At 47.6% G+C, this 26,629-nt stretch overlaps 2 protein-coding genes across 2 annotated transcripts in view; one reads left to right on the top strand and one right to left on the bottom strand.

The window, feature by feature from the left end:
• LOC114863910 (dedicator of cytokinesis protein 2-like) overlaps positions 1-26,629 on the top strand; it is a 60,041-nt gene that overhangs the window by 27,022 nt on the left and 6,390 nt on the right. The window contains exons 27-35 of the mRNA XM_029164435.3: positions 21,640-21,738; positions 21,830-21,924; positions 22,601-22,679; positions 22,762-22,862; positions 23,188-23,246; positions 23,776-23,924; positions 24,122-24,207; positions 24,352-24,508; positions 25,982-26,022. Coding sequence (XP_029020268.1) covers positions 21,640-21,738; positions 21,830-21,924; positions 22,601-22,679; positions 22,762-22,862; positions 23,188-23,246; positions 23,776-23,924; positions 24,122-24,207; positions 24,352-24,508; positions 25,982-26,022 — 866 coding nt within the window. The remainder of the gene's footprint in view (positions 1-21,639; positions 21,739-21,829; positions 21,925-22,600; positions 22,680-22,761; positions 22,863-23,187; positions 23,247-23,775; positions 23,925-24,121; positions 24,208-24,351; positions 24,509-25,981; positions 26,023-26,629) is intronic.
• Positions 478-15,727, bottom strand: LOC114863911 (serine/arginine repetitive matrix protein 1). The gene is made up of 4 exons (XM_029164436.3): positions 15,227-15,727; positions 7,252-9,028; positions 5,407-5,481; positions 478-1,936 (listed from the first exon to the last, which is right to left on the bottom strand). Exons 2-4 carry the CDS (start codon positions 8,682-8,684, stop codon positions 1,753-1,755), a joined length of 1,692 nt encoding a protein of 563 aa, XP_029020269.1. The 5' UTR covers positions 8,685-9,028; positions 15,227-15,727; the 3' UTR covers positions 478-1,752.

The following is a 26,629-nucleotide window of genomic DNA, read 5'->3' as shown; positions in this document are numbered from 1 at the left end:
TTTGATTAAAATACACGCTTTTATTGTACATACAAGAGGAAGATCGGGAATGGGGGGTTGTGGGAGCTCACACCGCCATGAAACAGTTATAAAAATGCAGGGACAAGTTGCTTTGGACATAGTTCGGTTAATTAGTCGCTGTGGTGTCATCCAGGGCTCTAATTGGTAGCAACTTGTCATCCAGAAGCAGCTGAAGTGCTGCAGGTCTGTGTGAGGTTAGTGGTTATGCCCTGAACTGTGGTGAACTAAACGCCGTGGAAACTCTTGTCAGTGTGTGCGTGTGTTTGCAGCAAGAATAGAACCATGCAAATTAGAATTTTCGAATTACAGATTTGTCAGTTCAAGATACCAGACATGAATCAGACGACATATGGCTTATTACTCAGTTGTGTTCTAGTTATTATTTGATCCAAATTTTTATCAGTCTGTGCCTTGATCAAAGATATTTACATACAATCATTGTACATTTTCATTAGATGTAAACCTGCAGTACATTTTCTTTGTTTACATATTTGGGAATAATTATCTATGGAATTTTGAATGTGAGCATGCTGAGGGGGAGCAAAACGACTGACTTGTACTGTATGCACTTAATATGAAAATGCACGCTGCCACCCCTGGGCTAACTTACATGGTGGCTGGTAGCTGGAGAGCAGTGATGCTAAATTACACAATGCCAAACTCTCCAGACATTAACGGCTGACAGCTAACAGTTTTAGTGGGATTCATATAGATTTCATTGCTGCCCCATTTGCAAATATTGATACATTTATACAACAACATCTCTACAGGCCAATCTTGAACAGTAAGCTAACAACTGGTATACCCTTGTTTGCTAATCTACTGAGTGTGTGTTGGACTGTGTGTGTGTGTGTGTGTGTGAACTTATGGTTTCTCTGACTTTACATTATGTGCGTTATTGGCTGCAAGCGTTTGCACACGAGTGAAAAAACAGCAATCCTTGAAACAAGATTGATCGTAACATTTCCATTTTGGATGGTAATAAAGAAGAGAATCAATCACTCTGTCAGTCAAAGTTGACAGAATTTTAATGGTGGGACGCAGCCTGTCAGCCGCCGGTCAGCTGCCTATCACAATGTCTCTTATTGTATCCTTAATACAATTTCAGCCGTGCTCTCCAAAGCGCGGCGTCCTGTCCTCTCGCTTCCAGTGAGCTTCTTTTCTGCTCGTACGCCTTCGTTTCTGCTACATTCAGACGTTGGTTTTGGAGGCCTCCAAAGACACAATTAGCTGTGAAATTCCTTGGGTGTTTCAGACTCATTCCAGTTTCGCTGCTTATTGCTGTAATTTAGCCAAAACGGTTGAGATTCACTCTCAGCTGTAGACGTGAATCAACCTTGGCATCAATCCATTCCTGCATCTGTTTACGGAGCTACGCTGCCAAGCGCCAAACAGTTTGCCCGTCTGTCATCCAACACGCTGATGCTTCATTTCTTACTGAGTATTATGGGATAGCAGTATCTTCACTTTCAGTCACAAGTGAGTTACAAATCACATATAACATCCTTACGTTCTGCCACAGATCACAGCTCCTTTGGTCTTTTCCGTTGCTCTTCAACCAGCTCTACCTGGTCCTTGGTTCATTTCATCAGGGAGTTGGAGTGGAAATCGTGCCACTTACAGGCGCTGTCGATTTTACCGTCACACTAAACACTCACAGACCGTGATGAGAGGCGTTTGGTCCCACAGAAACCACTCCACACCCGTAAGGCTGCTCGGGTTCTCCAGCGGTTACAGCCACCAGAAGCACTTCTTGCGGAGTTTCTTGACCCGGGCCTTGGTGCTGGGGCGGCTGCAGGAGGAAGGCGCTGGCGTGGGCTTCGTCAGCGCGGGCGCAGGCACATCATACTCCCCCTCCAGAGCCTCGAGGATCTCCTGGAAGCGACCCTCCTGCTGTCGGAAATCGTGCTCGACGCTGTAAAAGAGATAGTGGCGAGGGACAGAGGGGTTGTGACTCTGAGGCATTACAACATGCACAGTACAGTACGATACAGCACCTTAAAGCGAGGCTGTAGCTACACTAATTCAGTTACACATGCTAATGTGAAATCCTGTTGCATTCTTATTCACTTTCAGAACAGGCTCCCCCTCAACTCAGCACTCATTTCACGTCTGTACTGTTCTATTGCACTTCATGCACTGATAGATCACAGACTTGTGAGATGAGAGGAGTGGGAGGAGAATGACAAAGAGACCAGGAAAGGAGAGGAGAAGAGCATTTGCAAAAATGGAGGAGCTGAGGGGAACAGAACTTTTTCTTTTTTTGCTGTCCAGATGTGTTCAAAGTAGACCCTTTTAGCTTTCTTCTTCTCTTGTGCTCTCTTCTTCACCGTCCCTCTGAAGTATCCGTTGCTGCAGGTCATAGCGCGATACACTTGGAGTTTCTCCCTCCTTTTGTTGAGCGTGCTTTTGCACGGTCGAGGCCGTGTGTGTGTTGAGCGTGATTGTGGAGGTGGGGCTGCACGGGGCCGGGCATCTGGAGTTAATGAGCCACATGATGAGGCAGCAAGAGCAGAGACAACACCATCCTCCCCTCGTCCTGCATCCCAACATCCCCCGCACACACTCCGACTCGTGCGCAAGCATGCTATGCAAACACATATGTTCTCCCCTGACAGCTAATGTGTGCATCTGCCATAACAAGCCCATAGCTGAGTTAGGGGAAAAGGGAATGAAGAGTGCAGGGGCGCCCGTGGAAGGAATGAGGAAAGATGGTGACTCATCTGAGACGTGGCAAGGTGGATAATTGAAAGCACGACAAACCTTAATAAGGCGGCGCACAGGGGTCACAGCATCATAACGGCAGGAAACAAAAACGACAGCGAAGTAAAGGCGAGGATAAGCGTCGTCAGAGAGACGAGGAGAGAGGAGCAGAGGTCCCGTCTCCTTTAGAAGGGGCGCGTGAGGCAGTGACTGAGCAGAAGGGGAGCTAAAAGCTTTGTTGAGCGTCGAGGAAGAAGATGGCTGTCATAAATTAATGATGAAGGAGATGCACTGTACTACGACCACACACACAACATATGTATGAAATGATAAAGTGGTGCACCTGTCCCACACTCAATTTACCGCCCATCTTGTTTCAGAGCGAAGGACCTTTCTTTGTCAGGGCTCCCCTTTGCACGCACGCACGCACGCACGCACGCACGCACGCACGCACGCACGCACGCACGCACGCACGCACGCACGCACGCACACACCACTGGGTTTCAGCCAACTCCTCTCTCAATCCTCTATTTAAGCCTTTCTCTCACTATTATTCATGAGATTACATCACTGCAAGTGTAAGTGCGTGTGTCAATGTCGCTTCAGTGGTTTTGGTTAGAATAATAGTTAAGTTCATGTAGTGGACAGGGTCAAGCTTCATGTTGAATTTCTAAGTTCATGCTGTGGAAGAGAAAACTAAGGGGTTGTCTGAAGTTCCTCTATTCGTCTCGTCAAACAGATTAATTAGGACAAACAATATCACAACATCTTGAGGCAGCCAGCCTACATCTAAACATTTTTTTTTTTAGGCACAAATCATTAGTACGGATGTTTTAGTCCCACGCATCATTCGTCCCCTGCTCGTCTCTCTGAAGCTTTGATAAGAACCCTACTGCCCAATCAACGACAGCCATGTGTCTTTTTTTTCAACACAATTACATTGTTATATGAGCAGAAATATGATTATTAGGCAGATTCAGCCAATGTAGCCCAGTCATTAACATTCCTCACCTCAGCGTGAAATGTATTCATTTCTTTTTGTGTGGCTCTGCGTGCAAGAGGATGCATATGAAATGCGTGCACCGGTTTGCGCGAACAAAAGCTGAGGTTCTTTTTGTTGGGTTGATTTGAATATGTGTAGACATGATTGTATTTGCATCTAATATTTGTGTAACAGGAATGAAACTCGAGAGAAGAGAGATGATAAAAGCCGCAGACAGAGATGTAGGTAGTCCTCAGGCCATTTGAGGAATACAGGAATATTAGTAGCTCATGTTCTCTAAACAGTCATTTTCTCATTTAGCATTTAGAATTTTTAAAATTGAAATTCAAAATTTCAGTTTGTTTTTAGTTCGTTTAGGTGCAATTTGTGTTTTAGATACATTTTCCGATGAAAGTCTCCTGTGTTGTACCTTTTAAACACACACAAAGTGAAGCCTGGCATTGCTTTGACTTATGGGGAACAGATGTAGCCTGGATGGCACGCGTCTGTCTAAAGTATCGAATTATGCCTCTGCATTGATGGCACCTTTTTATGTGATGTATAAGTCCCTCATGCTGTGGAGTTGATGCATCTCTGTACGATCGCAGATGCTTTTGCTGATAATAGTCTTCAACATCTCATGCTGGTATATTTCATGTTTCCATTTTTACTGGCCCAGGGAGCTCCGCTCGCTCTCATGCTAAGTAACACTACTAACCCTATGTGGTTGGATTCATCAGGGCACCGTGAAGGTTTCATAAGAAATGCTGCCTGAGAGCTTGAAGGTCATGCACATTAAGCATTGCAGCCTCTGGCCTTCATGCATTGAATTACCCTGAATCTTCACAATTTTCTTTGCTTTAGAGCAGATGGTGAAACTAACCTAAACTTTTACAAAGTCCAGCTGCAATAAATAATAATTGTAAAAAAAATTAAGCGAGTCAAAGGTGATGGCTGGAGTGGAACTTACAATATATGCTGTAAAAGTAAGGAAGGTTAAAGACTCTAAACGTAGTATTTTCAACCTACGATCATAATATATGATCGTAGGTTGATCGTAGTATGATTGATTGATTTTTAGGAGTTAATGTTACAGCTGACAACTGATGTGTGGATCGAGGCACAGATCTACAGTGGAAACCAATTCAACTGAGAGTTTGAGAGGACAGAAAGTGTAATTGAGCAGATGTGGGGAGGAAAGATTTGCATAATAAAAAGGTGATGGGTGGAAGGTGGAGGGGGATTAAACTCCGGTAGGAGGGATCTGATTCGGAGCAGCTCTGTAAATTGCAGAGGGTCTGAGAGTGTTGCAGTTATTCATTTAGGTCACAGACGCAAGGGAGAAGTGGAACAAGAAAGATGCATCATATGTAATATGTTTCCTAGAGAGAATATTGCCGTGTTTGTACGATACAGATTGCAGAACACAAGCTGTAGTGACGCTGTAGTGAATTGCTCTGTTTTTAAAATTAAAAAATAATACAGACACATTGTATCAGTAGAACAGCTAACAGTGAGCGAGAGCAGCAATAGGATGATGCAGTACAGTGAAGTGGAATAAAACACACAAGAAAGATCTGCTGAATAAGTGATAAAACCAAGGCGAAGCTGAGACAGAACAACAGCGTTACAAAGCGGTTGCAGAGCTGAGTTACTAACACTCCAGGAAACAGCGAGTTAGTGCAGTAGCCGAGTCTTACCTGTAGATGATGCAGGCCGTCCTTTGGCAGGTGGGGCAGTTGTTGATGTCCTGGCCGGTCCTGTATGAGCTGCGACTGTGGAAACAACACACGTAGAGTTCAGTCGGACGACGCTGTGCGTGGAGGCGCTGACGGCACCCTGCTGGGTGAGAACGTGCCTGCCTGGCGTTACGGGCAGGGCAGAACGCTAGGAAACGGGTGAGAGTTACAGAACGGCTGCAGGAGGAACGTGGGAAAACACCCCGACCTACTCCTGTAATTAAAAGACGTTCTGGCCCCCATCATCGAAGTGCGCGCTTGATGCACGATGATAACGGGCGTTTTAATTACATGGGGGGGAGGCCCTGGGACTGGCATCAGTTCTTCTCCACCAGCAGTCGTTATCAAAGACAACTGCAGCCTGAGAGGACGCGCCTTCGCTTCAGGAGGGAGGAGGCGACGAGGGGCTGAGCGCAGCGGCAACCTTTCCATCACAGCGGCCCACTTAGAGCTCAGCGTCAGATTCACGCAGCCACTATTACTTGTTCTCTTATTTTCTTATTTCAGTTTCCCTCTCGCTGTCTCCCCCTTTCTCCCCCCTCCGCCTCTGACTGCTTTGTCGTCTTCGTTTCAGGACCGTACGTGACATGAGCCGTAACCGTTGTACTGTGTAAAGTATTAATAAGTAATTGTATACAAGCGCAGACACAGGGCAGGGGACGCATGCACCGACTCCAGCAGCCTTATTGTGCAGCTTAAGCGTTAATTACGTTTCTCAAAGGTAATCTGATGGGGATTAGGCAGGAGCTAACGACATCTGTTAGCCTTGATCTGAAAGAAGGAGGGAGAAGTAGAACATGTAGAGAGACTTCATATGAAGGAAGGAAATGGGATATTTGTAGGACGCAAAAAGTGACTGACACGAGTGAAAAAAGACATGAAATTCACCAAGGAAGTGCTCCACGGGAAAAGAACAAGTGACATTTAAAGGTCAAGGTGAAATAGTTAAAAAGGGGAACGGTTGCGGAGGTGAAGAAGGAAGTAGAGTCACAGAAGGACGAGAAAACAAAACTGAGTGACAGCCAACACATGACAGCCGGTGAGAGTGACGGACGCGTTATCCAGGCATAAAAGAAGGACGAGGGAGAGAGCGTTAAGGCAGAGCACAGATGCACCGTTGTTTATTGCAGACGAGGATTTCCACCAACTCGTGACGACAGACAGAAGAGGATAGAGGAAAGGCTATTAATTAAGAAGGGATGAAAGCGAGGTGCGAGGGCGCGGGCGGAGATGGGGACGAGTAGCTTGAAGCGGGTTAAGGAACCAGGAGGAAGGCTGATTGAATCGAAGCGCGAGAAGATTGGAGGAACAATGAATATGGGGCAGAAGATAAGGAATTAGGAGTAACTGAATTAGCCGGAGAGATAAAGAAGAGAGGAGCGAAAGTGTGACTGTAGCAACGTAGGTGTGTTTGAGACTAAGAGGACGTATAGAAACGTGCTAATATTGACTACTGTATATATCATCACGACTGAAACACACACACACACACACACACACACACAGGGGACAAAGAGTCGCCCACACGCAGCTCTGACATTTAAAATCTATGCCATAGACTCTAATATCTCACAGAGCGCTCTCCTCTCAACCTTGTGCACTCTCGCTCACTCTGTGACACTCCTCCCTAAACGCTCTCGCTGCGAAACCCTCTACGTGTCTTTTTTTTCCCCTCGTCTGTCTTTCCACTTTCTGTCTGGATATATAACCCCCCGCTTTTATCTTATTTCAAACCTAATCCTCTCTTTGCTCCTCTTGTTACACGGTCTCGCCCACCACTTCCCCGTCTCCTCCCCCCTCTCTCACCCTTCGCTGAGGGCCTTGCTCTTCTCCAGGTCCTGGATGACGTTGAGGAGCACCTTGATCTTCTCCTGGTTGGACAGCAGGTTCTCCTCCACGCTCTGCAGCTGCCTCTCCAGCCCGCACGGCGGCTTCCCGCCGCGCCCCCCCGACAACCCCCCCGACAGCCCCCCCGGGGCCCCGTTGCATTGTGCTTTCATATGGGTTTTACAAGGCAAAGGAGTGTGGTCGTCCAGTGGTGTGTGTTTGGGATTCTCCGGGAGCGCTTGTTTGGGGGCGTCTGTGGTGTCGCGGGCTTGTTTGAGTTGCGCTACGGGCGTGTTGGGTGTGGAGCGTGTGGATTTGGGAGAGCTCCTGGGTGAGAGAGGTGGTTTAGGGACGGGTTTGGAGTCGAGTGGGATGGACAGTCTGGAGCTGACGCGGACAGACGCGTCTGGGTTCCAGTCGTTGGGGTGCTCTGGTTGTGATGCGCCGCCTGTCGTCCTGTCCGCGTCGCCGCTGGGCAGCGTGTCCGTCGTCTGCGTGGCCGAGTCCTTGTAATGTGTGAACTCTGCCGACAGCGGCCGCGTCTTTTTCGCTCTGCTCTGGGATATTTGGTCGCAGTGCGAGTTGTGTGATTTTGGTATAGTGTGCGACAGCTGCGGCGGCCTCGCGGGGGCGTGCGCCGCGGCGTGTCTGGCCCGGGGCTCCGGCCCCGGGTCCTTTCTCGCGTGGTCGGGGGCCGCGGAGGCCTTGCGGGGGTTCGGCAGCGTCTGGCTGGCTGTGACCTCGTTGACGGCCCTCCTGCGACACGCGCCGGTGCACTGCGTGACCTGCGAGCGCCTCCTGCCGCACGCGGCGCAGAGGCGGGACGGGGAGGCGGCGGCCGCGCGGCAGGGCCGGGGCGGGGTCACGTGCGCGGGCGTGCACGCGCTTCCCGTCTTCAGCACGGAGCGGTGGCTCTCCCCGCGCAGCGACTGGACTCTCCTCCGCTCTTGGAATGGCTCCGTGGCCTCCGTGGCCTCGCTGCAGACCCCTCCCACCATATCGGAGGCCACCACGCTGCCGTTGGTGTAGCGAGCGGGCCTCTTCCCCCCCGCCTCTCTCGGCCGGCTGGCTTTGATCTGGCAGTAGACGCCGCTGCCTGACCCCTGTGACCCCACGTCGTCCTGCGTCAGGCTGTTGATCTCGTTCTGCGACGTCTCCTTAGACAACGGCACGTGGTTGGCGTCGCCTTCGGTGACACCCGCCGTCTCGGCCGTCGCCGCTGTGTCCGTTGCCATGGCGAGGGGGCGCTGCGCGCTGCGCGGTTGGCTGCTGAGGCGTTTGAGGGAGGGGAGCGATCGCAGTCCAGGAGACGTCTGCACCCCGACGCTGCACAGTGGGCCCCATCGCCCCCCCGCCAGCGGAACCCCCAGCGTGGGCACCGGGTTGGTCGGGTCGGCCAGCCTCCTGCCCATACTCCCCCGCAGGTTGGTTCAGCCCCCGGAGGAGCTGAACGCAACGGAGGCAAGCTGTGACATCAGCGGGTGTCGGCAGGTCCTTCCACAGCGGAGGGTGCAAATGTTTCCAGCCTGTTTTTAATTTCACCCCGATGAGTTGTGTTTATGAGGCCGTGTGAGAGAGTTCGTATGTGCACGCTGGAGGCAGGAATTCAATATCCAATAAGGCTCTAACTCAGTGTACTTCCATTAACGGCCTCCTAACTAGTTTGGCCTCTTCCGATTGCACATTGCTCCGCGCTTCGGAGCGGTGGCCTGCACATGATGAGCGGGACGGAATCTCTGGCCATTGTCGGTTTGCTCTGGCGGGAGAGAGGGAAAAAGAGAGGCGATGAGTGAGAGGGAGGAAAGAGCGAATAAACGGCTTTCATTAAAAAGAAGATGCAGACATTAGTGGAGCTCGGGCCCCGGCGAAATGCACACACACTGATCAGATCAATACAACTCCATGAAGCTCTCATTACACCGGCAGGCAGGTAGTCGGAGAGACGGAGGAGGGCAGGTTTCACACGTCTTTATGCATATTTCAATGATCCGACCTTATGTGTTTGGATAGTTTGGAGAGAGGGTTGAGAAAAAGGTTACCCCGTGTCTGCAGATGTCGGCTGGATACATCAAAGAGATATAAAAGAAGCATACGTTGACTCAGTATTTATTTAAAAGTGTCTGGAACCATATTTGTCAGGTCTGAGTATAATCTGCGTTGGTTCGTTGTGGCACAAACAACTCGAGCACTGGTGCATTTAGACACACTGCAGTTCAGGCATTCCAGGAAATTGATTTGTATTTCTCTATATTTAAAGCAGACTGCTGCACTACTGCGATCCCTCAGTGGAAGCCAGGAAGCTGCTCGCTGCCTAATATTGACTTTCCAACAGATGTCTGTTTAGACAGTTGACAAAAGGTCCAGTCACAAAAGATTATTTGTGCATGAAATTAGGCTCGTCCGCGGCATCTGTGCGTCGACTTGTTTATGTGCTCATCAATATTTTTCGCTTATCCTCAGTGTTGTCTTTTCATTACAGTGTGTGTGATGTCAAAGCAGCTGGGGCACACGCACACGCGCACACGCGCACACACACACACACACACACACACACACACACACACACACACACACACACACACACACACACACACACACACACACACACACACACACACACACACACACCAAATCTCAGGCCAGCTGGTGCAGCTTCACAGCACAGATGCTTAGTGTATGTGGTCAAGAGCGGAACGTTGTAAAACTGTTGAAAATAAAGGACACGCGTCCGTTTCTACTTGAAGCGAAGACTTAACATTTCGGCGGAGGATTTCCAGAAGTTCCGCCCGCGCCCGCCGAGCCTCGCGGCTGATAAAAGTTGTTGTCGCCAGTGAGCGCTGGTGCCGTGCGACCCGGCCCGACTCCTTTTGAAGCCTCGGTGTCACACGCTGCCCTTTTATGCTGTTTTCCGTGACGGCACATAATTAATCTGCTCGGGCTCTTCGGGATCTCAGCTTTCAGTGTTCGAGATCATTAAAGTTTAAAATGTGGAAGAATGCGGTTCATGATGCTGAGCCTGTCCATGGCTCACAGAGCAAGGTGAGGCATAAAGACAGTTCTCCTACTGTCACACTGGACTGTCTGTTTAGTGCTTATAGCACAGGATTTGGTCCATTAAGGTTTTCTACCTACTGTTACTGTATGTGAAGCAGCTTCACCTTTAACCGATGCCTTTGTGTTTGGATAAATAATTGACCCGCATAGATTCAAGCGTGTGACACTGAGACCTGAATCAGCTGCTCAGTCATTACTACCTCTTCTTCCTCTTGTGGTGCCTGTGTTTTAAATTAGTCTGCAAATCAAGCCGCGCGATGAGATATGGACAGAAAAGGATGCAGAAAGAAATTGCAGATGATGAGATTCTTCCAGAGAGAGGGAAGGTGTGAATGAGCACGTCAGCGGTGTTTGTGTGAGGATGGCGCATACTGAGGTGTGTTGGAGTGTGCGCGCCGGCTCCTATTCGATGGGATTGGGCCTGAGCCATTTCAAGCCGATTCCACTTCCACTTCCAGGCATTTGTCTTTCCACCAGTAGCCACATCGGACACCTAGAGCTCCTGTTGCAAACTTGGTCTCACTTTCTTTCCCGGCTGTCGCCCTCTGTTTGTGTGTGTGCGTGTTTGTGCAGTTTCACGCGTCACCCCTGACCTGCGAGCTGTCAGCCCGGACAGTGACACCATATCCTGGAACCTCAGGCGCCTGTGAATCTCGCTGCCATTTAGCCGCCCGCCGTCCCCGCCTCTCCTCCCTCTCGCCGTCTTTCATCATTACCCGCGTTTGTTGTTGTTGCACTTTTCCACCCAACGCCTCCTTTTCCGTCTCTGTCCCGCTGTCTTTGATTTACAGTGCGTCTCCCTCTCCCCCCCCTGTCTCTATATTTAATCTCAGTCTCTGCCCACATCACACTTCTGGCTGTGCAAAATGAACGAGGAGGAGAAGGGGGAGGGAACGGCGTTGCTCGGGGGCGAAGGGGAGGGGACGGAGGGCTTGGACAGCGAGGAGGGGGAGGAGGGGGGATAAAGGGTAGAGAGCAGCTGAAGGAGAACAATCACGGACAAGATGAAAGTAACGCTGAGAGTGTGTGTGTGTGTGTGTTGAGGAAGAGATGCAAGGGCCCATTTTCCTAAGCTGAGTTCTCCAAAAGTGTCTGATGGAGTTTGTTAAAGAATAGAGGGAAGCCAGAACGGAGGAGATGCGTTAAGAGGCAGACTTTGAAGGTGAGTGAGAGGAATCTGCAGAACGCCACGCGCGCAGCTTGTCCCTAATCAATACCCGCTGCATCTGTGGCCACGCACGTGCACCAGCGCAGCCTCTCCCTGCTGCAGAAGGCCTCACGACCAAAGCTGCTTATGAATGCAATCGCCTCCATTTACCAGCTGACGGCTTTGGGTCCGACGCGCGGGGCCGCGTCCCGACCGAGTGCGGTGAACGAGAATGAGTGCGTGTCCGGGCCTCTGCGGCGGCGCCGAACGCCCCGGCGGAACCGGGCCCTTGTCGTTTCAAGGTGAGCCTTGTTTGTCAGGCGCCGATTGACGGCTCCCGTGTGTGTGTGTGTGTGTGTGACTGACTCGCTTTACTGCTCTGCACGTTCAGCTCTCACTCACTCACTCTCAACCGAGACAAGGCGCGGTGCGTTCACTGACCCAGGTGACCGTGGTAATCCTTAGGTAAGTACAGTTATGAGCTGGACCCTAAAGATCCTTGAATACTGCTGTTATTTGCACGGTGCATTTCAGACACTGACTTTGACATGAACGCGCTGTTTATCTCTCTTTCACTCGTGTAATTGGTCCCTGGTTTCATTTTTCCCGTGTCATGGCGTGAATTGCATCCCTGCGCTCCACACAGCAGAAGCAGTGGGTAATGATCATCAAAACAACGCTGAAGCCGCTGAACTTCTCCCGCACACCCTTTTGTCGTGCGTTTCTAATTGGGTTCGACTGTCTTTTGAGCAGCGCTTCTATCAAGCGCTCCAAACGGAGCGTCACCGGGGCCGAGCAGCTGCGTTCGCCCAGTGTTCATCACGGCCACAGGTTCTCACCGAGGCGCCGTTGGGGGCAGACAGTGCGTGACTGAAGTGTTCACAATGCTTTTACTGTACGTTCCAATCGGGTTCAGCCTCCTCGTTTTGCCTGCGAGGCGTTACTCAGGTCTGAACACCGGGATCAGGGTTCTAGGGCCCGGCTTTGGGTGTGTGTCAGGTCACAGCATCCTCCTGGTTTAGACTGGAGACCATTGAATCTGAGACCACGTCCTCTGGTTTGTGAGCGTGCGTGTGTTTGCAGACTAGAAAATGTATTTGGTCACAGATTACTTGTTCTTTATTATAAGGAGGAACTGTAAGCCTGGGCTTGTCTGCTTGTTCTCTAAGCTCCCGTCAGATTGTGATGATGATTTTTTGGAATTTAGCATAAATACAATCAGTTTCAGTTTTTGCACATGCACATTTACTATAGACTCTGACTCATTCTTTCATGATTATCTTTGGAAGGATTCCCTTCCGTGGCCATTTAGAGGACAAATTCCAAATACAAATTGACTTTCATGTTCATTTACCCCTTCACACTTGAATTCATTTATTTTGTACATAATTAAACCCCCCCAATGGTAGAAATGAGAGCATCCCACCTACAGTACTGACTTTGTCTCCATCCCTTCTCCCCTTCATTATAGGATGATAAATGAAGCTCAGTTTTACTCAGGTCCATTCATGGCGCCTGAGAGGAAGAGCAGTTATGCTTGTTTAGTTTTATGGTATAAGGCTGTTTACGTCCTGTCAGGTAGAATGTGAGTAACAAGGAGATGTGTGATGCATGGACGAAGAAGGCGTCGCTGACAAATCCATCTGCCGTCCTAATTCCGCCGCTTTGTTGGCTGGAGGACTGTGTGGTGGTTGAGCAGCAGAGCGAGAAACAAATGTAAAACTGAATATTTATGAGATATGCGCCAACAATATTTGATAATTAGGGATAAACATGATAAAGTGGAAAGTGGCTCCTGAGTTAAAAGCCCCACATGCACCTCAGCAGCCCGGCTAATAGATGTGATTTGTATTTTCGCATTGTTGCTGCTGCTGAACTCTCTCCCTCTGCCTCTTTGTCCCTCCATCCCACCGTTCCCTTTCCTCCGATTACTCCCGGCTCCTCTATCATCTCATCTTTTTCTTATCTGCCATATCACTTATCCCGTCCGCGCATCCCCTCCAATCTCTCATCATTAACCCACAGTCAATCTCTCCTCCTCTCATCTCTCAATCCCGGTGCTCCGGCTGCCCCCTCTCCCTCTCCCTCATCCGTCTTCCCGCCCTCCTGACTTTCTCGTCCATTCCACTTTCTGTGAAACTCATCTCTTTTTCATCGCTTGCTCCCCGCCTGCATGGACAGCGGAGCGGCTAACGCGCCGGTGACAGACACGCACGTCGCTCGTGGCTCCGAGTCTCGCCTTCCTGTCAGTCACCTTTGACCTTTACTTCTCCTTCTCTCCATCAACTGCCAGTCTCTGGAGAAAATCAATGTAATAAAAGTCAATGCAATGTAACGTCATAAACTCTTGACCGGGTTTCGCTTCAGTTTGGATCCTGCTGCTTCGAATGATCTATTTTTGTACTGCAGATGTGTCCACTATGTTCACTTTTATCTCTGTGTACATGAAAGCAACATAAACAGTGTTAGCCTAATAAATCTCAGTTTTTGTTAAAACTGAGTTGATTAAAACTAAGGCCCCTCAGAGATTTATGGTGAAAGTGTTAATGAGAATATTGAATAAACCTCCTTTAATTACCGCTGAACAAGTCCCTTCCTGTGTTGGCTGCAAGGATGAAAACAATAAAATGCACCATGCAACAGCCTGATACTGTCCACCCCCAACAACCAATAACTAATAATGACATGTTTAATCACTGATGTACCAAATAGGCTTTGTTGACTGTTCCCTTTCTTGCTGTTCACCAATTAAACAATTATTTTTAATTTGCTTAAATGCAGCTGTGGCCTAGTGATTTTCCAAGCACAACTGGAGAGACACAGAAATGCAACAATCAACAAAAAGGCAAAAAGATTATTTTGCTGCTCGTTTTTTTTTTTTGACTTGATGTGTTGTGCACCAGCGAATCAAGCAAACACACACGACTACACAAAGCTGCCATTTTCTAATTGTGCTCTCAAACTGATTGATGAAATGAAATAAACTGCAAGTGCACACACATCCCCACACTGTCAGTTTGTTTGTCCTCGTGCACACACACACACAAACACACAAACGCACAGGGGCAGCATTAGCGTATAGGAGAAGGGCTATTGCAATATAATCCCATATTAAAGCTGCACTAGCCGTCCTGACCGTTGGTTCACTGGCTTTTAATAGCAATTGAGCCACACGCTGCTACAATCTCTCACACACACATACACTCACACACACAACAGAGCAATTCATGTGTAAATCTTTCTTGAAGTTTATATAAATGCAGGGTCCTGTAGCATCTATAGGAAACCACATACTGTACTGTACATCGCATGTCCTGTATTCAAACAGATACTGTATGTGTTCACATGCATCCAATCCCGCTCTGACAGATGGTTGGGATTACTCACCTGACACACACACACTTAAATACAGCACAGCACACTTGGATCTTTGAACACAGTTGCTGTTCATTAAGCACTCCTCCCAGCGCAGGGACGATTTTTAAAATAAGAGTCTGACGTTTGACAACCTCTGGCTTTAGTTCGTTAGTCTACTTGGCTGATGTGGCGCTTGCTCACATACGCTTGGCATCTCGTCCATTCAAAATCCCGGTCGGTGTCTTAAACCTTAAATCAGCTGCCACCGACGCTTAGACTGGAGCTGTTCCTCAGAGAGTCCAAATAAAGCAGTTTGGCAACAAGGCAACATTTTCACGCTTTCTGTCTCAGACAGTTTTCTCTCTACAACTGTTGTTCGTCGCCCGAGCCACTTACCTCGTCCCGTTTTCCCCTTCGCTCGGCGTCCGTCCGTCTTTGTCGCCCCTTGTTCTTGGCATTCCTGTCTCGCCTGTGATAGTCCTTTAGTCCTCAGTGGTGCTCTGCTCCGACTCTTTGCTGCTCTCTCTCTCCGTCTCTTTCTGTTGCTGATCCTGCTCGCGGAGCCTGGTGATCCTCCCTCTCCCCTCTCTCTCTCTCTCTCTACTCTAGCTCTCTCTCGCCCTCCCTCTCTCTCTCTCTCTCTCTCTCGCCCTCCCTCTCTCTCTCTGCTATCCACTATCTATCTCTATTCTCTTCTGTGCTCACCTCTTCCCTAAATACCGTCACTCTGATATATAATCCCCGCACCATCGCTCTCTCATCTCTCTCACTCTGTCCGTTCTTCCGTCTCCGACTCTTTCTCGGTGACTGATCCTGTGTTTTATTGTGCGTGTGCTCCTGCGTTGACCCCGTCATGGCGGTAGAACCGGCCAAACTTTGGCAGCGCTCAAGTGTCGGCTCTCGGGACTCGATCCAGGACTCGATCCAGGACTCAAACAAACGCATGCTTACGCAGGCAGGAACACGCACCCTTGGTTCTGTCAGTGACTTTATTTATCTCTGCTTCTCCCGGTGAACACAGCCTACTGCTGCCCCGCTCTTAGCCTTGCCCCGCCCTCCCCTCGTTTCATCACCGTCCTCCCTGTATTTTATCCCATTTAGCCACTTTGTGCCATTCTTCCCTCTTCTTTTATCTGCACTTCCTCCTTTGTGCTCCGATGTCCCACCGTCCACCCGCCGTCTGTCTCACTGTCTTTTCTTCCTATTCATGCAGCACCAGCCGAGGATGACACTGCTTTCTTTCTTGAGGTAAAGGAAGCAAAGAGAAGATAAGCTGAGCAGAACGTGTTGGTGATCACCACACGACACCAGGTTCTAATTATGCCTAATTATGAGTACATTGTCTTTGGTGCACAGTAGGAATTGTGGGTCGAAAATTAATTTCCTCGCTCGTCACGCGCCGGCAAAGATTAGAATTTTTTGCCATTCGTTCTTATAATAGGCAGGGGTTGACTTTGAATATAAAATTGGGATATTAGGTTCATTTTCCCTTGTTAAAGGTCAAATTCACTGTTAGAATAAGTGGTATTATTGCACAGTAGTGAACCAGTGGCCCTCACAAATATACTGATACCTCTTCTCACTTTTCATGCACCAGTGCTTATGTAACAGCATTTTGACTTATGACTGTCAGTGAAGCATTTGTGGGTGCATGGAAAATGAATTATTACCTGCGTGTGACCGAGTGTGTGTTCTCTGTTCCCCTGATGCCGCATCCAAATTCTTCCCCTGGCTCCTCACTCGTGAAAACAACTGGAGATTCATGCCCCACTGCAAAGTGGTTGACTCACCTTGCGTATGTTTCGAGTGACCTCTGATGAAGGAAGTGTACAGTAGCAGAGTGTGTGAGAGTGAATGCACTTGTGTACGTTGCATAATAGGCATATGCATCAGATACTTTAATAAATCTCTGAGCTAAACTCTAATTTGATTTTGGAGTTGCGGATTATTAGTCAAGTCTTGATTCTCTTAATGTGTCGCTCCTGGATTTTCTCTCAGGTTGTTCTCATCCTTTATCGGAATGGATGGACCAAAGCCTCTAACCAGGTTAAAGCTTGGAGGGAGACACTTGACTCACACACTCCTTTTTCTAAACCTGTTGGTGACTGAACGCTTCAGCTGATTGCACTGATGTGGAAACTGCATCGCAGCACCAGCACAGATTTAAACTGAAGCACATTCATGAAACAGAACCAATAGAAGAATCACAAGATAACTTTATTTCTTGATTCTACTCTATTTTAGATGATTGTATTGATCTCAGAGACTAGAAACAGACTCTCTAATAATTTCTTGCAATGACTAACATAATAATAATAATAATAATAATAATAATAATAATGATAATAATAATATACAGTACCATAGTCTACAATATATTTACGCTTGTCGGAAGAACTAATAAAGCATTTCTACAAATAATCCTACTTTGTATCAATGAATAATGAATTTAAAAACAGAAAACCAATTAATGTAATGTATGCAAATAAGAAGCATGTTATTAAAAATCCTGAGCTAACGATGAACCAGTCTAAAATAATAACACAGAGGACAGTAAAAACACAGATGGCAGGTTTTAATAAATGAGCAGATGCTTTTATTCAGATGTACAGATGGAACGACTGAGAGGAAGAAAGACACGGTGCAGAGTGTGATGCATGTGTGGAAAATAAATCTGTCTCCACGAACCCTCATCCTTTGTACAACAGGCTGAAATACAGGGAAAGGGTCTTATTGGGTGAACAGTGTATGTTTAATGTTGTTTCATCTTTCTGTGCCCTGTCTCCTGCTTTCCTCCTCGTTACCTGTCCTCCTCAGCTTTGTGTTTCTATGCAGTGTGTGACTGGGATGGGGGAGTCTTGGGGCATATTGATCTGTTGTCTCAGCCCTGTCCACATATGCAAACACCCATACACACACTGTAGACTTCCTTTTCCCCTTTCTCCGCCTCAGACAAACAGCGCTGTCACATTCAGCTCGCCCCTAATTGCAACTGCACACACTCCGTCTCACTTCTTCATCACCCACCTCTCCTCTTCTGTGTGTGTGCGTGGGGGGGGGGGGGGTTTAATAGAGGCGGGTCAGAGATGAGCATGTGTCGGTGGCAGTACGGCGAGGCGCGCTGCAGGCTCCCTGTGCTTTTTAGATGTTCTATTTTAGAGAAATGATGAAAAATCACAGTTGAGAGCAGCATAATGACTTCCCACCTGGGGGTGCGCCACAAAAGGAAGAACAGATGAGAGAAGAAAGGAGGGGGAAAAAAGGGAAAAGGAGGAAAACAGCGTTGAGCGAAGCACCGGCAAAATATGGACCTAAATGAAGTGTTGTGAAAAGGCATCAGTGGACTTGATAGGGAATTATATGAAAGGATGGTTGTTATCATCCCCCCCGAGCCTTGGATTGAAACGCTTATTTATTCGTGCGGTTGGTCGTATTTTACTGCATGAATCACTGTTTGTTTATCTACTAGTCCACCAAATAGGCTGAATATCTTGGAGACTGGCAATTTACTGGGTGAAAACCTACAAGTACGGCTTGTACAGCGGCGCGCGTGCCCTGTGCACGTACATGGAAAGTCCTCCGTGCTGTGGAGCGACGAGTCACAAACACTTCTCTGTAGTCCTGAATATATTAATATGTCAAATGAATATGAAAGTGCATCAATCAGGCCTCCCTGTTTATCTCCCTGTGGATAATGAACCTTAAAGTAAGGATTTAAAACGACTCGCCCGTATTTACAGTGTGACACTGTTGCTTTATGTTTAGCAGGTCCCGGTAATGGTTTCATGACCGTCTTAATGGCTGCGAGCTGTGACGGTAGCTTGAAGTTGGCCGTCTCGCAACAAGTGCGCCGCAATCACTGACGGACGTGCCCGCGCGGTTTACACACCCGTGAATCCAGGTCAAGGGCGGAAGCGAGCGTGCTCCAACCGCAGGGGCGCCGTAAATGCAACGACGCGGCGATGACTGTGTGAATGGATTGGACTCCTTTTCCCGAAAACGCGTCGCACGCGTTCCTGCGGAGCCTGTGAAATGTGCTCGTCACGATTCCCCGGTGCGGCGCATTCAACAGCTTCCAGCCGCACCGCGCTCCACCTGCGAGGCGCCAAAACACCGCGGCGACCGCTCTGTGTTGCCCACAATCCTCTGCACCTTGAAACGGATAAAATTCAATTCTGCCATTTGCATTTGGAGCAGCAGGCTGATAATGGGCCGAGCATGGCTGCAGTTTACCGCTGATCTCTCACTAAATGGCTGGGCTGTTCACAAGGTGTTCTGGGTTGAAAGTCCACTGCTCTGAATTAATGTCTAGTTTTATTGTTTACAGTACTGTATATATTTATGTCTTCTACAGTAATGACTGTGTAGAAATGTTGCTTTTCACAAGCTGGCTCTGAAGCTATAGCCTGCTGGGTTTAATTGCCGCAGGGTACTTTTCATATGCAGATCATAACAGTTAGAATACGACGTTAATGTTTTTTGTAATAAACATTGTCAGGCTGGTCTTTTAAGACTTGCATAGTAATGTGGTAATGTAATCCTGCATGTAACTTCCTATTGTAGGTGATGGCAAATTGTTATGAGGCTAAATAGCTGGTTTTATTATCAGGGATTCTTTGATCCTGGCCTTGCAGTTGTAACAGCATTGCACTAGACATAAATCATCCAGATCCGATGTCAGAGTCTGTTTTTGAAAGTGCTGCACAAGCCTTTTGATTTCAGGGACACTGACACTTTCTTTAGCACCACCAGAAACAAAAACTGTAGACTTGAACTCCCACTAAGGGGAGCGTGCGCAGGCAAATGAATGAGTGAGTTGTTTGTTTAGCTTAGTTTTTTTTAACGTCGAGTTCAATAAAGGTTTTGCAGGTTCATATCAAGGCCTCTGTCATTTCATTTTGGTGCCTTCTCCAGTAGCTGCCGTTTCCTTGTGGCTCTGAACACATCATTAACAGGAGTGGCCGGCGTGAGAGAACCAATAAATAAACGCTGGGAAACTGTTAAAGGGAGGAGGTGGAGGCAAATCCCAGACCTCGCCAGCATCTGTGCCCTGTTTTGTCGCTAATCTCCTCGGCGTTGCGTAAGGCCTTCGCCTCGACAAGCCCTGAGCTCGCTGTCTGTCACATTCACAGCGTAGTGGCTTTATTAATAAACACAAGGCGAACGGGCCTCGTCTGTGCCTGAGCGTGTCCTTAGAAGACGTGAAGAGGCGCGGAGCCTGTGATGTGTGGGGACACAACAGTTGACGGTGGGACGCCTGGCTCTTTAAGCGTCTGTGTTTGTGTGTGTGTTGTGTGCATGTGTGTGTTTTAGAGGGTGTTAAAGGAGATTGAAAGCATAAGTCCTCAGAGAAGACCAATTACACTGAAGTAGGGCAATGCGACACACGGGCACACAAACTGGTGGAACACTGTGGACCTGATACCGGAAAGTACGGAAGTGTGTGTGTGTGTGTGTGTGTGTGTGTGTGTGTGTGTGTGTGTGTGTGTGTGTGTTCCTAATCCTATTATGCAGTCCCTTTTACTGAGGCTAAGAAGCGAAAGAAGGAGCTACTACCTTGTCACTAAGTGTTTTGTGTGTGTGTGTCGTTCTGTAAAACTGTTGATTTTGCACATTTACAGTAAATAAAAACGAAAACCTATCCTGTCTTCTTATTTCAGTAGTCTATTAAACTGGTCCCTGCACTTTTAGGGGGAAACAAGATGTGAACAAAAAGAGAAGTGGGAAGTGAGGGAGCAGAGACTAATGAACGGTCCCTGGTGTTATTGAACTGGGCTGAGGATGGAGCTGAAAGACACACACACAAGAAACTCTGCACCCAGACACCGACGAAGTGAGGTTTCTTCCGGTTTAAAGTGTGTTTGTGTGGTTAAACTTCATCCAAAATTCAGCAGATGTGACATGAAAAGTGTGTTTTCCTCCTTTTATGAGAATGCGGGCAGGCACACGCCGCCCGCCTCCTTTTAATCACATGAACGTGTCACCGCATTAGACGCCCTCCATCTTTCATCTTCCATTAGCCATCCATCATCTTTTATCTCTGCCTCGCGTTTCCCGTTTTTTCGGCCACCAACAGTGGGATAATTTCGCCCAAATTTTGGCTGCCAGGTTGAAACAAAAATACCTGTGCATCTGCCGTGCTTATGAAGAACGCCTGGTTTTGTAAACAAGGCAAACTTAAAATGGAGGAGAACTATCAGAGGCACGTTTTGTTTGACGGAGGGCATTAGCGTTTTGCTGTGCAGAAGTCAGATGTGCTGTGACCGCGTTCTGGCTGGTGCTGCAGGTTTTTATCGGAGTGAATGTCATGCGTCCTGATTTAAATAAAGCTGGCAGATGCAAAAGTGCACTTGGGAAATTGATGAAGGAAAGTGAAGTGATAAAAGGCACTTTTTGTTTTACTGCCTAATTTCCATTTTTTGTTTGTTTTAATTTTTTTCACATTTTTACTGATGTTTAAAAGTTGCGTTTCTTTTCTATTCTGTGGGTTATTTTTCTTGTGATCACTGCAGGTCAGTGTTTGTCTACTCATCAGCTGTTTCTTTTGGACTGTGCTTTAGTTTTGGACGTTGCTGTTAGGATGTCATTTAAACCTCCTACTTTTATTTTGGTCGAACATCTCCACAGGCGGTTGCTCCTTCTCTCTACTTATATGTCTGTGACTCTCTCATTTAATCTGACCTTGTCCCATATTGTTATTATTAATTGTCTCTTTGTGAATTGTTCAAAGTGCCAACAATGGCAACTACTGTACTGTAGCAGTAAAGTTTTGTTGTCTCTCTTTGTCTCTCATGTATTAACCCGTGTAGTCCAGAGTCGTTGCCTGCATGACATCCATTCTCAGTCAGATGGACGACTCCCACTACGCTATATACATAGAAACATTTGCTGGAGCCACAGATCTAGTGGTGAGTGTGTACAGAGCCTGTTTGACCACACATTAATTCAAACATATTGAAACCAAACATTTGAACATTCACTACAAACCTCTTTTTGCAGGACTTCCTGATGGAGTCCTTCCTACTTTTTAAGGATCTGATTGGGAAGCATGTGTATCCCTCTGACTGGATGGCCATGATCATGGTACAGAACAGGTACAGTACTAATAGCACACATACTGTAGGTTCAAGATTTAAATAATCAACCCCTTAGTCTTGGCTCTGCTTCTGTGACCTATATAAGCCACAGCTACTCTAGTGCGACTTCCTATTAGGCCCTTGAGGCTTGACTGTATATTTTAAAAGATAGCGCCTTCACACAAACCCACACAGGAATAAGTTAGCGATAGGAAAGCCGGGATCAAGGCTGCAATGATGAAAACGGCTGATGTGACAAATGTGTCTGTGGTGAGAGCTGCTGGAGTGAAGCCACTGGTGTATTTTAGTGATGTGAGCTGGGGGGGAGGCTAACGCTGTGTCAGAGGAAGAGAAAAGGCAAATAGGTGGAAGTGAAAGGCGGGTTAGAGGAAGAGACAGGTTGATAGGGAGTCGGCACTCCGGGGTTAGAGAAGCGATGTGCAGATAAAGAGTCATCCAAGGAAGGAGGTGGCCGTGGATAACACTGATAGATAGACATTGTTGGAGCATGACAGGATTTGGAAAATGCATTAAAGATCAACGCTCCCCTCCAAAAGTACTAAAACGCTCAGGTCACTCAGGTTTATTTGTGTTGTACAGTTCAATATTCTAAACAAGAAAATAAAAGCGTTGAGTTGAACCTGTGATCGTTCATTGTGTCACGAGCAGTGCAACATGCTTGTCTGTCCATTAGAGTGTTCCTGAGAGCCATCAACACTTACGCCGACACCATGAACCAGAAGTTCCTGAACAACGACGACTTTGAAGTGCAGGTAAAGCTCGCGCACGTGTCCCCGCGCTCCCCCGTTGCTCGCTCACTCCAACCCCAGCCTCTCTCTCTCCTTCCTCTCGCAGCTGTGGAACAACTACTTCCACTTGGCCGTGGCGTTTATTACCCAGGAGTCTCTGCAGCTTCAGCACTTCTCGTCGACCAAGAGGAACAAGATTCTGGCCAAGTGAGAGAAGCGCCGTATAAGTCGTGGCGTCTGGTCCAACGGACCGCGCGCTGATTCCTGATCTGTTTTGCAGTCCGCTTTTACTGCCTCCACTCCCACAGCTATTAAAGCTGTGTGTTGCCTGTAGACAGACATTCAATTTATTGATCAAAGACCAGCAATTCATTGATCCGGGGGGACTGGTCATTAAAGCATTCATTCATGCTGGGGCAGATTAGTGCGGCCTATCTTCCCCACTGGGCTGTTCAGTTTCTGAGTGAATAGAATTGTATTGATCAGCGTGTTTGTGAGCTTAAGGGCTGTGTTTGTGTGTTTTCTGTTTCAGATATGGAGACATGAGGCGACTCATTGGCTTTGCTATACGTGACATCTGGTACAAACTAGGTAATAAAGTCCAGGCTTTTCAGATCATGCAGTCTTTTCCCTCATAGCAGTATTTGTCTGTGCCTGCGTGGGCGAGTGGCTGATCACAGGCGTCTCCTCACCTTCACAACATCTCATTTTAAATGCAGCGGAGGTAAACACAACTTAAGTCAGTGGGACCTGTTTTCCATAGAAAATGTATCAAGGAGCGTAAAACAAATTACTCAGCAGATACAAGTGGAGAAATATCTTCTGGCGATAGGAATCAAAGTTCAAAGTCTTTAAGGAAGGAGGAAAACAGCTCTTGAATCGGGATATTTTGGTGGTCGGAATTCTGCGGAGCCGACCTGAGGGCAAGTCAGGGAGGCAAGAGGTGGAGAGCATGATGAGAGGGGTCAGAAACTGTCTGATCTCACCTGTCTTTGCTGTGTGTGTGTGTGTGTGTGTGCGTGTGTGTGTGTGTGTGTGTGTGTGTGTGTGTGTGTGTGTGTGTGTGTGTGTGTGTGTGTGTGTGTGTGTGTGTGTGTGTGTGTGTGTGTGTGTCTTTCAGGCAGTCATAAGATCAGTTTCATCCCCGGCATGGTGGGTCCCATCCTGGAGATGACTTTGATCCCTGACGAGGAGCTGCGGAGGGCGACCATCCCCATCTTCTTCGACATGATCACCTGTGAACATGCACAATATGGAAACTTCCAAAAGGTGACGACACGCGTACACACGCGTAGTGAAAAAGAGACAAAGGTTCACACAGACGCAAACAAAACACGTGGCTCACACACTCTGGAGTGAAAGAGGTGTCTTAATTATGCCCCTGCAATTGATTTCCTCTTCTCGTCCTTCTCTAATTTGCTTTATCCTCCCCCCGCACTCTCCTCCTCCCTCTTGTCTTATTGCAGTTTGAGAATGAGATCATTCTGAAGTTGGACCATGAGGTGGAGGGTGGAGGAGGTGACGAGAGATACATGCAGCTACTGGAGACCATGTAGGCCTGAGTACTAAAATATAACAAATACTTAGTGGTGTCTTAAAATGATACAGCAGAGTATAAACGTTGTTAAAATTAAAAAGCCTAAACACTGAACCCCTGAGTCCTGTCTGATGCCTGACTCGCTTGATTGCCTGCCAGCCTGCTGGACTGCGCTGCAGAGAAGCCCACGCTGAGGCCACAGGTGCAGCATTTTGTCACCTTGGTGAAAGGGCTGCTCATTCGTCTCCTTGACTACCGCACTGTGATGAGCGATGACAGCCGCAACAACCGCATGAGCTGCACTGTCAATCTTCTGGTAGGTCCAACCCTCTTGGAAATACATCACTCAACCGCTGGACCTGTCTTGTTGTTTAAATTCCTGCAGGCTTGATGTGTTTCTCCACATCTGAGGTGTCTCCGAGTGCATCCTAATTCTTTTCCATATCGCTCTGAACCCTGACTGTACCTCACTGAAGCTTGCTGAATCTTTAATGATCTTCCATATGTTGTAAATCTGCCCTGCACCACAATAGATTTGCATATATTGATACTAACCATGTGATTAATGCACTGTACACTAGAACTGTGGCATTGAATCAGCAGATGTGTTCTTACCCCCGACGCACACTTCAATAAACTCATAATTAATTACAAGACCAATATCAGAGGAAACCAGTGAGTCGGTTTGTTCCATACAGACCTCAGTCAATAATCTCAGTCATACCGAAGGAGCCTCGGTGGTTGAAACACTGATGCTACGTGCTGTCTTTCATACCAAGACCTTTCTATATCTTCCACATTTAATTTGTGGGCTGATTGATCTAAAGGAAGAGATTCTTCTCAGTGTCTGGTCTGTGTTTGCAGAGAGTTGCATCAGCGCCTGCGGTGCCACATCCTTTTTTTCTTTACAGTATGTGATCTCTTAATCAGATACTTCCCCACAATAACTTTAAGTATAATACGGACCCCATCTATCTGCAATATGACCACATCCACGTTTAATGTAATTGAAGTCAAAGTCTAAATTCTGGTTTAGCTTCCATCATGTTTATTTCTTAGAATAATAATTTGTTGGAGCGGCTTTTGCCTTTTATTATGCGCCACCTTCTTTCCGAGCAGCTGAAGGCTGCTGGCACATGGCGGAGGTGTTTAGCCCGTGGCAGATGCCCATTAGCCATTCTCTTTTGTTTAGCCAGCTAAAGGTCTGTTCTCCAGGCTAACAGGCACAGTGCACTCTGCTGCTCAGGCTCCCTCAGGCTAGCCTCACTCAGCATAGCAACACACTTAACGCTCCAGCTAAAGGTTCCTGCCCGAACCGAGCTGCATGCTTTCCAGGACCACTTTGTGTCTTCGGGGGCACTTTGAGGTCTGTAGATACTGTATTCCTGGTGCAGGGTCAGTTAGGAAGGATGCGCGGAAGGTGATGCAGCGTGAAACCGAACAGAGCGCTTTTCATTGGTCATCGGCGACGCGTGTGTTCTGTTTTGTTTGGCTTGTCTCTCTGAAGACGTCATTAAACTTAATTAAAGTGGGGGTTTTACTGCTTAACCATCAAATGTGCAAGCGCGCACATTAACTCACAGATCATTTACGGACTACAGCATTACACCAGTAACACACACATGCTGCACAGCTGCGCAACGGACGGCGGCCACACAGCGTAAATAAAAAATTAGTCAGCATGGTGCTTCAGATTGATTTTGTAAATCTCTTGTTGGCCCACACACAAGCACAGCCACACACGCGGAGCAGCCCCACACTAACCCACCGTCTCCTTCCTCTTCTGCAGAACTTCTACAAGGACATCAACCGTGAAGGGATGTATATCAGGTATTTATGGGCTTAATTGGACATAATATGCAGTACACTTACAGTAGCTTGTGTTTTATGTACATTCATGTGTGTGTCTGAATGCGCGCACATCTGTGAGAGTGTATTTGTGGCTCAATAATCTGACAAGGGATTATATGACTCCCACTGAATTAATGTCAAAATCCACAGGATCAGCCCTTGGTCTGACTGGAGGGAGAGAGAGACATGAAGGGTATGAGGCAGAGAGAGGTGAACAGACACAGGAAGACAGACTGATGGCGAGAGAGAGAGAGAGAGAGAGAGAGAGAGAGAGCCTAGAGATCTCGTCAGGTCCCAGGATGCACCTCTGCAGTAATTAAAGTAGTTGTTTGAATGTGCGAAAGTGAGTTAACCTCAGCTTCCATCTGTCTTGTGGAGACGACACAGTTGCGCTAGGTGATGTTGGTAAACAACCACAATTCATTGCAAATACATATTTAACCTCTGTGGCTTAAATAAAGCGTCAGACAGCTATCGCACCCTTATACAAAGATGTAGCTGTGTTACTGCAGGCCATGCATGAATAATAAAACACTGCACTAATTAAGTTAGGGCCCATGGTTAAAATTATGGAATATTAAATTTG

The sequence above is a fragment of the Betta splendens genome, chromosome 10 (assembly GCF_900634795.4).
Source record: "Betta splendens chromosome 10, fBetSpl5.4, whole genome shotgun sequence".
Lineage (NCBI taxonomy): Eukaryota > Metazoa > Chordata > Actinopteri > Anabantiformes > Osphronemidae > Betta > Betta splendens.
Note: the sequence above shows the minus strand (reverse complement) of the source record. Positions and strands in the feature narration are given on the sequence as shown.

Excerpts from the sequence above, each read along its gene's own strand:
- LOC114863911 (XM_029164436.3), bottom strand. The coding sequence starts at position 8,684 with ATGGGCAGGAGGCTGGCCGACCCGACCAACCCGGTGCCCACGCTGGGG. Across the intron at positions 5,482-7,251 it reads AGCAAGGCCCTCAGCGAAGG|TCGCAGCTCATACAGGACCG; the intron begins GTGAGAGAGGGG and ends TTGTTTCCACAG. Across the intron at positions 1,937-5,406 it reads ACGGCCTGCATCATCTACAG|CGTCGAGCACGATTTCCGAC; the intron begins GTAAGACTCGGC and ends TCTCTTTTACAG.